Source organism: Barbus barbus, assembly GCF_936440315.1.
Source record: "Barbus barbus genome assembly, chromosome: 26".
NCBI lineage: Eukaryota > Metazoa > Chordata > Actinopteri > Cypriniformes > Cyprinidae > Barbus > Barbus barbus.
In genome coordinates this window covers 25047582-25061542 of record NC_136754.1, presented here as the reverse complement: position 1 = coordinate 25061542, position 13961 = coordinate 25047582, and the positions used below count along the sequence as shown (strand labels likewise).

At 35.6% G+C, this 13961-nt stretch overlaps 1 protein-coding gene across 1 annotated transcript in view; it reads right to left on the bottom strand.

Annotated features, from left to right (window-relative positions):
• Positions 1 to 1145: 1145 nt before the first annotated feature.
• Positions 1146 to 13961, bottom strand: part of st6galnac3 (ST6 (alpha-N-acetyl-neuraminyl-2,3-beta-galactosyl-1,3)-N-acetylgalactosaminide alpha-2,6-sialyltransferase 3) — a 108100-nt gene continuing 95284 nt past the window's right edge. Inside the window, exons 4-5 of the mRNA XM_079380293.1 lie at positions 6359 to 6466; positions 1146 to 3872 (exon numbers count right to left, since the gene is read on the bottom strand). Coding sequence (XP_079236419.1) covers positions 3683 to 3872; positions 6359 to 6466 — 298 coding nt within the window. The 3' untranslated portion in view covers positions 1146 to 3682. The remainder of the gene's footprint in view (positions 3873 to 6358; positions 6467 to 13961) is intronic.

Below are 13961 nucleotides of genomic sequence, written 5' to 3'. Positions count from 1 at the left end.
TCGGGCTGAGCTGCCATGTCTGAATCACAAGTTGATACGAAAACTTGTTACGTACAGTATCGGCGATAATGAATGTTCTTGATATACATGCAAAAAGAGTGCATGCTTTGTTTGATGGGGAAAAAACTATGTGAAGCGCAGTGGATGTCTCGAAGCAGTAGGGGAGCCCCAAGGGTGCTGCATTGTCTGCTGGTTTTATTATGCTACGACACTTAGCTACAGAAGCTGATCAAATTAACCTGCTGATCTGACAACAGAGACGGCGTAGCTTCATCTCGTGGGAATTCAGGATACTGACAGGTGGTGGACAGTTCATTTTTAAATATGCAAATAAGGCATAAAAAATGAAGGATTGGTTGCTTTGCACAGTCAACATATGCTACACTTCAAACAGGCACAGTCTTGACATCTGAATTATCTCATTCTGAATCGTTCCTCAAGTCTTTTGTCGACAGCAGACCTAGATATCGTAAGCAATGCTGTGTTATTGTCATGGCACGCAAAAACAGAATATCGCTTTGTATTCTACAATCTCAGATCAACAAATGCCTATATATTCTTTTGTTCAGGGAATAAATAAAAAATGGGGAAAAACAAGTTCCTGAATGACCTATTAACCTGCTCAAAGGATGTTTTCAATGGCCATTTTCCAAAGAAATTTCAGCGGTGTAGTGAAAAATGTTTACAATTTTGGGCTAATGATTTTTGCAGGTTTTTTTTATATGAGAGTAAAACGTCTGACAGTGACCGTTCTCCTAAGATCTGTTTCAGTCCAATGCTTGTCTATGAGACAAGAATAACCAAAATATTCTAATAAAAATAACCATAAAATAATAATATATGAAACTAGGGCTGGAAGATATATCAAATTTTCACAATTATGTTGCAGGAAATAAGCAACAATAAGTTAGTGATTTTCATTTGGATATTAAGTTTCCTAAAGTCTGTGTCAAACTCTAATATGAGAATGTTTAAACAGAAACGTTTTATCTGATTTAGTAGCATTACTAAAGTCTAAATTGTGTTAGAGTTTGTAAGTTCAATAAATTTTTGTTAATTAGTTAATTCAAAATTCTGATTCAGTTTGCACAGAATGTACAGTTTTTGTACAGTTTTCCAAAAACAACAACAAAAACGGTAGGAATACTGGTTTAGATTAATTTAATTTGCATTAATCATTTGAATTGAATTGGCAACAATGGCTGTTTACAAACATAATATACTGTTTGTAAAAATACAACCTGAATTCCAGAAATGTTGGGACGTTTTTTTAAATTTGAATAAAATGAAAACGAATAGAATTTCAAATCACATGAGCCAATTTGTATTCACAATAGAACATATATAACATCAAAAATGTTTAAACTGAGAAATTTTACACTTTTATCCACTAAATGAGCTTATTTCAAATTTGATGCCTGCTAAAGGTCACAAAAAAGTTGGCAGGGGGGTAACAAAGGGCTGAAAAGAAATTTTGAAAAGATTCAGCAGGGAGAACATCTAGCAACTAATTAAGTAAACTGACATAAGGTCTGTAACATGATTAGCTATGAAAGGGATGTCTTAGAGAGGCAGAGTCTTTCAGAAGTAAAGATGGGCAGAGGCTCTCCAATCTGTGAAAGAGTGCGTAAAAAGATTGTGGAATACTTTAAAAACAATGTTTCTCAAAGTCAAATTGCAAAGGCTTTGCAAATCTCATCATCTACAGTGCATAACATCATCAAAAGATTCAGAGAAACTGGAGAAATCTCTGTGCGTAAGGGACAAGGCCGAAGATCTTTGTTAGATGCCCGTGGTCTTCGGGCCTTCAGATGACACTGCATCACTCATCGGCATGATTCTATCATTGACATTACTAAATGGGCCCAGGAATACTTCCAGAAACCACTGTTGGTAAACACAATCCGCCGTGCCATCTGCAGATGCCAACTAAAGCTTTATCATGCAAAAAGGAAGCCATATGTGAACATGGTCCAGAAGCACCGTCATGTCCTGTGGGCCAAGGCTCATTTAAAATGTACTGTTTCAAAATGGAAAAGTGTTCTATGGTCAGACGAGTCCAAATTTGACATTCTTGTTGGAAATCACGGACGCGGTGTCCTCTGGGCTAAAGAGGAGGTTGACCTTCCAGCGTGTCATCACCGTTCAGTTCAAAAGCCAGCATCTCTGATGGTATGGGGGTGCATAAGTGCATACGGTATGGGCAGCTTGCATGTTTTGGAAGGCACTATGAATGCTGAAAGGTATATAAAGGTTTTAGAGCAACATATGCTCCCCTCCAGATGATGTCTATTTCTGGGAAGGCCTTGTGTATTTCAGCAGGACAATGCAAAACCACATACTGCATTACAACTGCATTGCTTCGTAGTAGAAGAGTCCGGGTGCTGAATTGGCCTGCCTGCAGTCCAGATCTTTCACCTATAGAGAACAGTTGGTGCATCATTAAATGAAAAATACGTCAAAGACGACCACATACTCTTCAGCAGCTGGAAACCTGTATAGTCCGGGTGCTGAATTGGCCTGCCTGCAGTCCAGATCTTTCCCCTATAGAGAACATTTGGTGCATCATTAAATGAAAAATACGTCAAAGACGACCACATACTCTTCAGCAGCTGGAAACCTGTATCAGGCAAGAATGGGACCAAATTCCAACACCAAAACTCCAGAAACTCATAACCTAGATGCCCAGATGTCTTCAAACTGTTTCGAAAAGAAGAGGAGATGCTACACCATGGTAAACATGCCCCCGTCCCAACTATTTTGAGACATGTAGCAGGCATCAAATTTGAAATGAGCTCGTTTTGTGCATAACATTTTTAAATTTCTCAGTTTAAACGTTATGTTATCTATGTTCTATTGTGAATAAAATATTGGCTCATGTGATTTGAAATTCTTTTAGTTTTCATTTTATTCAAATTTAAAAAACATCCCAACAGTTCCGGAATTTTGGTTGTAATGCTTCAGATAAATTATTATAATGTTTAAGTATCATTATTCCTTGGGTTTATGTAGGGTAAAAAAAATCCTGTACTTTACTTCTTAGCATCAATCCTTTTAAATCTAAGGGGCTACAATGGATGTTTAGCTGAAATTGTTGAAAAAAAGCAGCCTAAAAATAGGGTAGTTCAACTTGTAAAAAACTCTCTAAGCTTTGCACTTTTTTCATTCCACTTTCTTTGTGTCTTTAAAGGAAAAAATTAAGCCCCATTTAAGAGCAAATATATAAATAAAAATGTATAGAAAATACAATCAAAAAGCTGAAAAATATTGAAATACAGTATAACTTTATAAATAATTTGGCATATCGGCCAGCCCTAAAGTGAGCCCATTTAAAGTGATGAAAGCTAAAGCAAAGATGTGACATTCTTTGTAGATCTCTTCTGCAATACGTGTGCCTCTGGAAAACATACACTACTTGATTATCCAGATGAGAATAAAATGAGAACATGCAAAATCCACTATTTGATCACACCAGTATCAACACGAGTTTCATTAGAAACCTCTCCTCATGGTCACGATGGGATACTTACATCACTCAGACAACTGCCATTTGAAATCGCATTTGGAATGATTTGTTTAGCCAATGCATGGCACGTTTTGTGAGTATTACTTTACAATGCAGGAGGGACGAGCCAACAGAGCTGTAATATCAAGGGATATTCTGAATGAATGGGAGTTTTGGTCATGATAGCTGCCACTCCGGGCTGAAAAACTTGATGGGGTGCGTCTTAGCCCACTTTGCAAAAACAGCCTTCTCTGTGATGAACCGGTGGCCACCATAAGGGGCGCTCTCGTGCAAGAGGTATTCGGCACATTCGTCACGACTTCCTGCTTCATAGTAGTGGTACGGCACCTTCCTGTAGCCTTCTGATCTAAAATTTAAAAATAAAAAAATGTTACTTTGTTAGTCCATCACAATAAATCATACTATAAGGTGCCATTTCCAGTATATTTTAAAAGGCATTTGCAATTTATTTCATTTCCGCATCACATATTTCTGAGTGAAACCAAAGGAAAAAAACACTGGAAAACAGAAAAACAAGGATGTTTTTTTCCTCGGTAATGCACTGATGAATTGTGCACCTTAAAGACCGGGAAGGCTATAGCAGTTTTGATGTTGTTGGAACTTTAAGCCATTGCTACTTTTTATTCAAAGATTGAGTGCTCTGAGTCCGTAAGGAGCATTCCTGTGGAGAAATGGAAGCTCAGAAGGTTTTTCCCCTCACAAATAGATTAAATTTTTCTCTCCCAGTAGCACCTGTTGAATTTTAATTACAAGAGATCCAGCGAGGTCAATTGCAACAACAGCTCAGAACATTATGCTAAAATAGATACTTCCCAGCTGAACTGCCTTTCATCAAAATTACTTTGTTGTAGCCACTGTTTTCTCATTTGCCACTCTTTACAGGTGACTGGGAGTTGCTGTGAAATGAAAATTGCTCATTGTTTTGAAAGGGAGAGCAGAATGAATAAATGGCTGGGAAAACAGATTATAATAGCTCCTTTACAAACACGCTAATCACATCATTGCATGCATTGCTTATGTCTATCTGCAGCAGGGGGGGCCATGAGGTTGTTAAGGACACTATCATTAAAATGGAACCATGGTGTGAGATTCATGGTAAAGGGGTTTATATGCTGCCAGTATACTATTAAAACACAGTGTCAGGAGACATGCATAGAAAACCAGACAACAAACTGACTACTTTGGCATTTTTGCCAACAATTTATTGCAGTAATGATGAACGAGCCCAAAAGCGTTTTTTTTTTTTTTTTATTCTTTTTAAAATAAAACAAGTTATTTTACTTTCCTCATTAAAAAATACTAGTAAATAAATCAATAATGCTATTGAAAAGAGTGCTTCAAACATAATCCGCTAAATACTAGTCACATGACCAGCTGAATACTTGTTGCTTAACTCCCATTGAAATACTTTCCCTTATATTAATCTTGATTCTTAATTAATTTTAATACTGTTAATTTAATTAATCTTGAATAAGTTACACCATGGTCTATCTAAATAGTTGATTCTGATCTGTGCATTAAAATGTAGATAAAAATAACTATAGAAATGAACCAAATTAACAGTTATTTTTACGCATTCAGTATGGTCAATGGTGGACAGTAATGAAGACTGATTGTGGGCCCCTAAATATTTTAGGCTGTAAGGACCTTTGAAATCATATGTATATGGATATGTACTGAAGTGATATGGATATGATGTGGTCAAGACCTGCCTGGAACAACTTTAGCCATATGAAAATAATTACACACCTTAGAACATTCCTTTAACCAATCAGATTCAAGCATTCAACAACCCGCATCGTAAAAAATCGTTAAATGCACACCTAGCTGTGGATTATGCCTTATATGGCTATAGAGTATTTCTTCAATGACAAGGTAACTGAAAACAGTTGGTTTTGTGTTTTTTATGCTACATCCACACCACTAGGTGTCAGTATTACATATCGGTAAACAAACAAAGGCTGCTTTTGAAATCGCCTACATTCTGAGTAGGCACTTTATTATTACTTTGTGACTTCGTTAAAACAGTACCTTCTATACACTATGAATTTGACAGTTGCGTCACTTCACTGTCGTTTACAACTTCTCTCCTGTGGCTGATTTTTAGACCTTTAGTATATTTAACCTGGTTTTCCTTTGTTATGTTCCTGTTTCCTTTGTTCCCCGATTCTCATTTGTTGCCATGGATGCTAATTATGTTAAATATAACACTTGTTTATATTATATTTATTATAAATATACACCTGTTTCTTGATTTACCGTTTGTTGTCATCCGCATCAAATGTCCACTTTAGAATTGAACCAGAAGTAGTAGGTCATCTACGAAGTTTTCAGCTACTGTTTTGAATACTGTGAAAACTACTATTTTCATATACAGTTTTTTTACATTATAGTATGCAGTTTTGGATGCAGCCAAAAACCACTCCTTATGTTTAATTTTGTAGCCCATGCCCTCCGAAGGTCACATTTGTTGGCTGCGTGCTTCATCCAAGAATTTCAATTCAGAAAAATAATTATTGTAAAAATATTGTAATTTTTTCTTACTTTGAACCGAATATAAAAGACATACCTGATACCACTACCATACCATACCGCTATCGTGTTCAGAAATTTTTTGGGTGTTCAATGTATGCTAAAACATTGCAACAATACATAGTCTAAAATGATAACTAGTGAAGAATTTTGAAGCAAAGATATTTGCGTGTACGTCTGTATTATGGCAGAATCCCACAGCACTGCTCTGTATCAGCTCGGCTGTCCTATTTCACTCTGGAAACAGGTGAAGCTTCTTTAAAGCCCATTGTCAAGTGATAGATTGCATGTCAGTCTTACTTGCAGTACGTGTCATTGATCATGCCGTAGACTCGGATCTCCTTGCACATGTCCATGGCCAGAATGAGTGTGAACCAACCGGTGCTGAGATACGACCCTGACTGAATCCTGCCGACATAAAATCATCATGTCATTTCAACACGCATTTGAGTGATCTATTTTCAGATATTCTACAATATAGCTCCTAAAATACTGTAATATCTCTTTCAAAAGAAAAATAAAGCACCTGTGTGTAGAACATAATCCAAGTTAATCTTATAGTGGGGGTGACTTATAGTGAAGACTAACAACATAAAAGCTGCTGTATATAGAACAAAAGCATCTCTCTTCACAGGTAAGAAAAAATTAGTTTGTGTGAAATTCTCAAAATCAGAAATAAGTTGAAGTGCACATGTGCTCCCTTGACTTGTATAAAAGCACATCTACAGACTCAGTACCTCCATCACACAGTCTTGATGCTTATATTCCCTGCAACTCGAGCCCATGAAACTCTCCCCCGCTGGGCTCAGGAAAATGGTCAATCATCAAGACATATTAGAGCACGTGGCCATTTAGAGAAGCTATTGGCACCTGTGGAAAAATCCATTTCCCAGGCGCTTTGTAAAGAACACCAATTTCATCAGAAAGAGCAGACCTGCTTTCAAAGTACAGGCATTAATTCCCAGCCATCAACCTTCCTCTGCTCCGTGCAGCTTTAAATTGCCATTCATACAGTTTCTGAGACAATGTTCAACCGAACACAACACCCCTTAATGATGGCTTCTCTGGTAGCTGGAAAAACCTAAAGGGATCAAATTCAGTCATTATTTGCTTCAAACCCATATGCTGTTATTTTTTTGTGTGGTGCACAAAAGGAGAAATTTTAAAGAATGGTCATGCATCTTTTGAAAACCTCAAGCAAATTCAATAAAGGAAAACATCACAAAAATAGTGCATACAGCCTGTGTGCTATATTCCATGGATTCAGAAGCAATAAAATAGCTTTGTGTGACGAACAGGCTGAAGTTTAAAGGAATACTTCACCCAAAAATTTAAATATGCTGTTAATTTAAGTATATGGGGCAAGACACTGGAATAAACTTTCAATAGTGTCATAAACACTATTTGGAATATATAGCCACAAGCCAACATTATACAATGCCACTAGTGTGATAGAATTGCTTACCAAGCTTGCGGAAATGGAGAAGCACTGCTATTCTTTACCTAATTGATTTATCTAAACAGCTCATTTTTAATGGTGCGGTTCTGCTGACTAATACAGCTGAACAGTGCTTCTCTAAGATGTTTTAAACTATTTCTTCCCTTGGGATGAGTTTTTCATTTAGCCAGAGGAGAATGGTAGAGTTGCCTAGCGCTCTTTGGCTGCACCAATTTATCTTTGTGAGGGAACTAAGTACGGCCATTATTACCTGACACATTAAAGAAGACAGACAGTTCCTCCAAGCTAAGGTTGTGTTTACTTTCATTTCGGCAAGATCTATTAATAACCCTGAGGCTGTCAGCAGGTTGCTAGTAAATGATAAGCCTGTAGTAAGTGCACCAGCTCCTGTTCTTAAGTGATTTTACCTGGTCAGCACAACTTCAATTTATCCAAATTCTGCGTTTTTAGAAGGGCTGTCAAGTAAATACACTTTTTTTAAGTAAATAAATTACATGATGTGCCGATTAATTAATGAAATGAATCACAAATTAATCACACATTAATTTCGGCTAAGAAATTACCCACCAAAAGATCATTTAAAGTCATTATTGTGGTAGATGAGAAAAGCACTGAATAGATATTACAAAAAGCAGCATTCGAAATAAATATTTTGATTGTGTAACTAATGATAATTAATGGGTATTGTTTTTTTATGAATATTGAAATATAAAAAATGAAATCATACTCAATATGAAATTAAAACCACCAGTAGATGGTGGCAAATAAGGAGTTATTTGGTTAGATTACTTCGTCTAAATAGCTGATTCATTCAAGAACAAAGCAACTGATTATCTTTATGATTGGGTCACTGAATCATTGGCTGAATCATTTGTTAAAAACCACAGATTCATTCAATAACAAAATACTGCTGTGGTGCTCAGAGACGCACAATATTGCATCTAAGATTTAACACATCATATCATATTTAGTGAAATATATGATCTCTATCACATTTGCAATTGTGCAGATATTTGGGAAAAAAACAGATCTCTTGTTTGTGTGATAATGATAAACCATATTGTGTCATACAAATTACATACAAACTCAGGGACATTTTTTTCTCTCGAGTCTTGAATTTTAGGGGTGTCAATAAAAGGTGTGTATTCACATTTCATGATGCTTCAATTAGAATATGCTGAACAAAGAATTCTAGGTAATGATGGCTAACACTGAATGTTGTTCCTCACACAATTTTATTGTATGACGTTATAAAGCAAAAAGTCCCAAAATGCTGTGGTTTACAGTGAATTCAGAACAAGTAATGGGCATTGTTATAGGCACAATGTCTTTTTTACAAGTAAAAACAATATTTATCTAGAATATAAACATATTTTTTCACTTTTTAAAAAAAAACTTGTTTTTTTCTTAAAACAATTTTGCCAGACAAAATACACTGACATTAAGAGACAAAAAAGAGCCTTAATATTTAATACCGTGTTGCAATCTGAAAATGAGGATGTTCAATGCCACCCAAAAATCCACCCACAAACTTTACAAGAAAAATACCTTTGGAACACAAAAGAAAACATTTTGAGGAATGTTACAAAAAAAAGGGGGGTGAATTTAAAATATTTTCACTGAAGTAGATTAAGTTCGAGTCAATTCAATTAAAAAGAAATACATGATAATAATGAGAATGAATTGTGTTTTATTCAAGTCTCAATGGGTTTTGCGAGACCATTAATTATTTTTCCACTGTTTTCTGCTTAAACCTAAAAGTGCCATCTCTTTATCTGACTTTTGGGTCAAATATGCAGCCATTAATGATACTACCATAATTTCTATAGATATAGATAGATATACCCTATATAGATATAGATCTGTGATGAAATAATGTTGTGTACTGCTGTAAAACCATTTTAAATAACACTGCATCTGTACAGAAAATGAAGTGAATGAACAGGTGAATTTAAATTAAGTTATGAGCAACGTTCCTGTAAAATAAAATGCAGTAGGGGCCTACATAGTTGTATGTTCTCACGCATTTAAGTTCTCTTTCATTTAAGAATCATGTAGAATATAAATAAAAAACAATGTTTATTTTAGATTTAAGGTTTAGTGTAACTCACTGTATTACTGTATTACGGGGTGGTGATGGTGCAGTGGATAAGACACATGCCCTTGGTGTGAGAGACGCGGGTTCGAATCCACTGTGAGACACCAATGTGTCTCTGAGCAAGACACTTAACCCCCTAGTTGCTCCAGAGGCGTGCGACCTCTGACATATATAGCAATTGTAAGTCGCTTTGGATAAAAGCGTCAGCTAAATGAATAAATGTAAATGTACATCAGTCTGTCCTAATCCAACTCAAATCCAATTAATCCGACCCAATGTAACTGATTTAATTTTAATGAAATAAACCATGTGGAAAAAAAAACATTTTTAAATTAAGTAAGGGTAATGAATTAATTGTTTTATTGTAGATACAGCAGAATTAGGCATCAGGACAAGATAAAAGCAAGAATCAAACATTATCGAAATAACCACTATACAGCCATAGTTGTCATTTACAATCATCAATCATGACAGGAGAGACTTTTTGCCATGGCCAACTGAATACATCATCAAAGGAAGCATCTCCAATTGCTTAGCAGGAGTTTCATTTGGTCAGTGTGTGTTTTGAGAGGCAATCTGGCAATGGAATTTGTAGAGTTTATATTTTGCTGAGTGGTCGTTGCGGTTGTCATCCGTGACGGAAAGCGTCAGTGTTCTCTGCTGTGCACAGCTCTCAGACATGCTCTCTGCTTCTCTATTGCTTGTTTGTGTGCTTTAAAGTGAAATCAAGAACACATGTTGTGATGTAGAGCTACAATTTAGATTTATTAAGACAAAAACTTATATCAAGGTAGGTTAAAATCCTGAACCACATATACTGTATACCGCTTGTCCAAACAGTCGTGCTCTATAACCCATGCATCAATATGCTTGCCTACAAAATGGATCAAATAAGATGTCAAGTTGGTTACTTGAATTGGTCAAAAAATCATTCGTTTTAAAGGGATGGTTGAAAATTGTCATCATTTACTCACCCTCAAGTTGTTCCAAACCTTTGTGAATGTATTTCTTCTGCTAAACACAAAAGAAGATATTTCGAAGAATGTTGCCGTTAGCCATTGATTTCCAAAGTATTTTTTTCCATTGGTTGCCAAAATTCTTCAAAATATCTTCTTTTGTGTTCAGCAGAACAAAGAAACTAGAAGAACTATCCTTTTAATAATTGTAATGGTATTCATATATTGTTTACATTGCAGTTTTGACTTGGACATGAGCAAACATTACTACAGACCTGATATCTAAACAATACAATCTAAATATTAAGATTAACTTAATTAATATTCATAGGCCTCTGTCATTTTGAGGCAATGGCACATATGCAGCCACTTGAGTAAATCTTGATGGATGTCTTGGCCCACTTTGCAAAGTTAGCCATAAGGTATGCTTTCATGCAAGAGATACATTCATCAAAACATCATGCTTCATGCAAAGGCATATTCCTGGATGTTTTGAACCCTCACCAAATTCTCAAAGGAAACCTAGGCAGACATAAGTTTTGTTTGTGCGTTCTGTAAATAGTGCTCCATAAAGTTTTGGTAGCTAGAACTCTTTATGAGTCATAATAGCTCAGTCTAAGCAGTGAATGAACAGCCTCAAAAGAAATACATGCACAAATAAGGTGACCTCAAACATTAGTACATTCACAGTCTTGACTGAGTTTCTGTACAAGGAGAATTTCAAAATGAGCATGAACTAATTTATCTCGCAGTTTCATCGGTAGAAATATTCATTAATCTATGACAAGCTAAAGCCTTATGCTCTGATCTCTATCAGCTCAGAGAAACAGCATTGCGCGATTTTACCATCTTTCATGGTTGGAAATAGATCTAATGTCTTTAATGTCAGTTTCAGCTCATCTGAGGATAGCTTGTGCATTCAAAGTAGGGAGAAATATTTCTGGATTTGATTTATTGCGAAGTTAAGCAGATTAATTTCATTTATGTGCAGATTTTTGCATTAAGGCATGCTAAAATCAATACATGTCAAAAATCCTTCCTTATTATTGTTCAATAACCTGAAATAGACTCAAATAGTAATCCACTTATCTTAATTTACAGTTTAATATGCTAAAAAGATTAAAAATTGATTAACGATTGGCATTATAATCTCACATGATATGTGTTTTTATGAATTTATTGAGTAACTCATGTACCAGGTGTGTGTGTGACTTATTATTTAACGCAACATCTGGCAAAAGATCTCATTCTAATTCATTCTTCAATAAACAAGAAAAAAATTACACTTAAATTCACTAATTTTTGCTTGTGAGTAGCTGATGCATAACAGTTAAAATTGCATGTGTTAAATTTGGTTACATATTTATGAATGCATAATTCAAATCATATTCAAGTTTTCCAAGTAAAATGCTGTTTAAAACATTTTAGACGGAATCTGTCACACTGCAGGCTTCTGTTCCCTGTGTGTTCAACGTGAGCTAAATGTCTTCCTCCTATCATTTACACATCAAAACAAAAAAATAACTTTACGGAGACAGCCAGAATTGACGTTTTTAGATCTAAAATCAATCTTCAAGGGCTAAATTGACTTTGTTGAACTACAAATCTAATCTGGGCGTAGCTGCATTTGCTGCAGGGAGGAATATGAGTGAGCAAAATAATGAACAATTTCAATATTTGAATTCTGCTCACATCCCATCTGGGTAATGTCTCTTTCAAAGGCTCCAGGATCTGTGATAATAGCTGATGAATGATGAGGCCTTTTGCATGCATTAGGACTTTTATTCCCTCACCCTATTCATACAGTTTTCCGGCAGCGCTTGAATTCATGGACTATAAAGCCATCCATCCCCACACACGGTTGATTCAACAGAACTTTCCTAAGAATACACAAACGGCGGTGCCTCAGGAAGCACTCTCTAGATAATGGGAGGTCATTTCTGCTATTTTGCTGACATTCAGCCAAATTCTACAAAGAGCTGAAATTACAGTGGCTGCTAAAAAAGAGGAAATGGATGTCCTAATACCATAAGCATGTGGTAATATGTCAGATAGGTGCTAGGGGAGTAAATACAGAATATCTTTATTAAAATTATGCAGAGCGACTTTGTGCAGCTGAGCAAAATAACAAATAAATGAAAAGATAAGCACATCTCAGAAATCCTCAGCAAGCATTCAGAATGAAAACAGTAAACTGAAGAACTAATCAAAACGAATACCTTTGTGCCTCCAGTATGAAATAAGGGAGTAGAGTTGAAATAGGGGTCAATACTGTTGACATGGTAGATTTCAGACTTTTGAAGGTAATTTTAAACCAAGGTGCAGAGTGGCACATTCACACAAAGCCTTTATTTCAACATTTAAATAAAATACAGTAAATTAACTATAGAAATTAAAAACCAACGTGTGTGTGTGTGTGTGTGTGTATGTTGTACCGAATTATATACATATATACAAGTACATATACTGTATATACATATAATGTCATCCCATTTCTCTTTTATTGTTTATGAATCACTGTTTTGCTAAATAATAATACGTGATCTTTTCAATGAACCTAAGATTCAGTCATCTCAAAACAACTCAATCCAGATTTACTAATGAATTCCACACAAGCTTTTTGAATCAAATTAACCAGAGAGGAATTATCACGATTAAAATGATGGTATACGGCTTATCTCAGACGTAGACTATTAAACGACATACAAAGAATGAAGCCTGCAGCACAATTCTGACTGCTACCAAGACCAGCTGCATTTTATTTCCACCCTCCATAAGTAAATAAGTCAAGCAAATCCTGAAAGGATTTGGGTATTATTAGGTACATTTTTTTAAAATGCCTCCAAGCTTTCAGTTCCAATTAAACTACTACAAGGTAAACTTTGAGTCATTAGGAACTGAGACTGTTAGTTAATAAAAGAGCAGAATGGACTGTGATAACACGGCGTCTAGTGTTTCAGAAATGCTTTTGTTTTTTAGAGCTGCATCTTGGCACCTTGTTCATCAGGGCTACATTTAAAGTCCAATCAGTGTGTTTGAACACACTTTAGTCTTATTATTTCCAACCAAACAGTCAGCAGATCTAATTATCTCTAATGACATTATACTGTCACATTATATTGCATGATGTGCAGGTGCACTCATTAATATAGCGGGTGAATGGGTCTGATTCAATTAGGCATTGAGAGGACGCCGACCAATGCTTTCCCGAGGCAGAATTGTGACTACTTGACAACTGTTTATGAGAAACATAAGAGACTGTCAAGGCAATTAAATGCTACATTTAAACCCGCCTGTTAAATGGTATAAAATGGACAGTTCAGACATTAACATTTAAAATGGGATGAGCCAAACATGAAGGCTTCTTTGACTGTAAATGTATTCTGTATT